This window comes from Amphimedon queenslandica, unplaced genomic scaffold, assembly GCF_000090795.2.
Source record: "Amphimedon queenslandica unplaced genomic scaffold, v1.1 AMPQUscaffold_11237, whole genome shotgun sequence".
Taxonomy (NCBI): domain Eukaryota; kingdom Metazoa; phylum Porifera; class Demospongiae; order Haplosclerida; family Niphatidae; genus Amphimedon; species Amphimedon queenslandica.
Window position 1 is genome coordinate 1 of NW_003548520.1, and position 2,838 is coordinate 2,838.

The 2,838-nt window shown below is 39.1% G+C and overlaps 1 protein-coding gene across 1 annotated transcript; it reads left to right on the forward strand.

The window, feature by feature from the left end:
- Positions 1-9: 9 nt before the first annotated feature.
- LOC109589511 (kelch domain-containing protein 1-like) lies at positions 10-1,308 on the forward strand. The gene is made up of 3 exons (XM_020005582.1): positions 10-510; positions 558-733; positions 821-1,308. Exons 1-3 carry the CDS (start codon positions 336-338, stop codon positions 1,016-1,018), a joined length of 549 nt encoding a protein of 182 aa, XP_019861141.1. The 5' UTR covers positions 10-335; the 3' UTR covers positions 1,019-1,308.
- Positions 1,309-2,838: the final 1,530 nt, after the last annotated feature.

Below are 2,838 nucleotides of genomic sequence, written 5' to 3' on the forward strand. Positions count from 1 at the left end.
GAGCCTATCATGGCACTGTATCAGTAGGTGATTCACTGTATGTGTGGGCTGGTAATCAGGATGGTTTACGTGGAGTACATGATAGTGAAGAGAAGAGAAGGTTCACTAGTAATATACAGCACTTTACTCCTTCAACTGGTCAATGGATCACTAGAGCTACTACTGGTACTCCTCCATTAGGAATCATTGGATACTGCTGTACTGCAATAGATCTATTGTATTATTTTGGGGGATGGTGTGGCCATGAAAATTGCTTTCACAACAGTATTACACAACTGGATACCGTTAGTCTTAAATGGAGAGAAATAGAACCAACTGATGCAACTAGACCAGTTATGAGGAAAGCTTATGGTGGAATGATATCATTTGAACATGATGGAGTACACCATTTACTAATGATAGGTGGTGGAGGATCTAAACCAGCTATAGAACTACCTCATTATAAATATATTGAGAAATCTAATAGAAAATGGCATACTAATGAGCACTCAATGTATAATCTATCATCAAGTAAGTTTAAAATACTGTTTTAAATTATGTTAATAATAATAATTTAGAAAGATGGAATAATCCTTCAATCGTTGGTCAGTGTATACCACCTGCTAGCCACTTTATTATCGAAAAGATCAACAACACTAGAGCTGTTCTGTTTGGTGGACGACTGACTGATGATGATGATGAGGATACGAAAACTAACAATATTTATATATTAGAGATATCAATCAGCACTGTGGTATGTTAAATTATGTGTCACACACACTCTAATATATAATGTCATTTATAATGGCTCTGGTTATTATATGTCATAATTTCGTTTTAGTTCTGGCAGTGTATAAAGAAACCTGAAGCAATAGACCAATGGCCTGTGGGTAGATGGGTTCATGCAGGTGCTATTATTATAACTGGATCAGACTGTCCTATGCTATTGATATGTGGTGGGGGAGATATAAATAATGATCCATTAGATGATTGTTGGATCTTTAACATCACTCAACATTCCTGGATAAAGGTATGTTAGATATTATTACCCGAGACCGCGTAGGCGTAGTCGAGGGTAAAGCAGTCGTCCTATCTGTGTGTTCGCTTTGACCTCCACTTTTGAGCTGACACTGCTTTCTTGTCTTGTCCTGGAGAGTCTTATAATCAACACTGGCTCTAGAAAAAGTTATTCTCCGTCTTGGGAATCCTTGATTTGTCTTTCCGTGGTAAAAGAAGTTGGCAAAGTCGCCAAACGTAGTTGGCTCTCGTGCAGCTCTTTCGTAGTAAAAGCAAAAGAGCAACAGGGCAGATAAAACAATAAAGCAAAGCCTCATCTTTCATTAATATGAGAGAAATTGTTCCAAACGTCTTCGTTTTAAAGATATGATAGCCCAAACTTTCATACCTTGTGAGTTTAGACGAGGCTCTCTTCTCCCGAGGTAGCGGCCAGAGTCTTTTAACATTAGGGACTAGATAGCAGTTTGTATGCAACAAATAGAGCCTAACAAATGTATGCTAAACTGTTTAAAAGTCGAGAAAAACCAAAGCTTTCTTCGCCACATAGGGCCATGTGCCACCATTTACTGTGTGTGGGGGTGGAGCATGGCTTGATTGAGCCACACCTTCATTGCAGCCACACCTTAATTACATTACTGCAGCTAGCTAGCAGCAGTGCAGCAAATATGCTGGAGCTCTTTTTCTAAAAAAACAAAAAATTCTCTGTCTGTCTCAAAACATTCACTAAGTTTTAATAAATCTAGTACATGCTGAAGCTTCTTCTCTGTCTCAAAACTTTCACCAATTATTTTCTCTTAATTTATTGAAACTGTTACATACAGATTGTGTCGAGGGTATGCACTTTAGTGCTCTCGTTATATAGGCGGTAGCCTATATGTAGGATTCAGGTGGATTTTTCAAGATGGCGGCTGTTTTTATACTTTTAAAACACTTATAACTCTTTTATCTTACGTTGTACAGCCTTATAAATGGTTTAGATGAGCTCTCCATCAATGAGTGATTCTCCTGGTACCTTTAAAGTAAACTGTAATGTAGCGGGAGCATTTCTGGAGAACTAGTCTTTTCTAGTCTTTTCCATCTTTCATCTCAGTTCTTCTATCGGGAGGATAATCATTTAAACCAGAGAACTGCTCGAGTTGGCTTTTACATCACTCCTCTGGGCTTGGATCAAGGACCACAAAGGTAGTTTCTAAAAGAAGCAAGGGCAGACAACAAGATGGAAGACAAAATCCAGCTACTAGCCATTAGGGAGAGATTGTTACCATCCCGTAAACTATCCGTCAACGGACTTTTACAGGCTTCGCCTGTATACTACCTTTTACAATATAAAAATTAAGTATAGATACTACAATCAGTGTGGTTGAGGCAGCAGGATCGTTGTGGCTCAGTGGGGAAGGCGTGGGGCAGAATGTGGACGTGGTACTGGTTCGAATCCAGCTCAGGGCAGGGCAAAATGCTTTTCTTTTTTTTTACTTTCAAAAATTTAACTTTTTACCTTTTCTACTTAGCCTTCTCCCCTAGTTATGTTAGGAGTCTAGTTAGCTATTGTTTTTTGGACTTAGCTATTGTTTTTAGGGTTTAGGGGTTAGGGTGGCGGTTTTTTTTAGAGCGTCCCTACTCAATTTAGGAGCCCCCTAGTTGATTTATGGTTTAGTTTTTTTTTTTAGAGAGTCTCAAGGCTTTAAAAGTCTCTAGAGCAGTCCTGACAAAAACTAAGTTCCATTTTGCACCGATGCGCATGCGCACAAACTTGTTTTACGGACATTTACGGGATGGTAACAATCTCTCCCTAACGGCTTTTATCCAGCTGCAGACACCGTGCCGTGGGTTTGTGGTTTGACG

Bases quoted from the DNA above. Each gene is read 5' to 3' on its own strand.
- LOC109589511 (XM_020005582.1), top strand. From the start codon at position 336: ATGAGGAAAGCTTATGGTGGAATGATATCATTTGAACATGATGGAGTA. The intron at 511-557 runs GTAAGTTTAAAA...ATAATAATTTAG, and splicing joins AATGTATAATCTATCATCAA to AAAGATGGAATAATCCTTCA. The intron at 734-820 runs GTATGTTAAATT...ATTTCGTTTTAG, and splicing joins AGATATCAATCAGCACTGTG to TTCTGGCAGTGTATAAAGAA.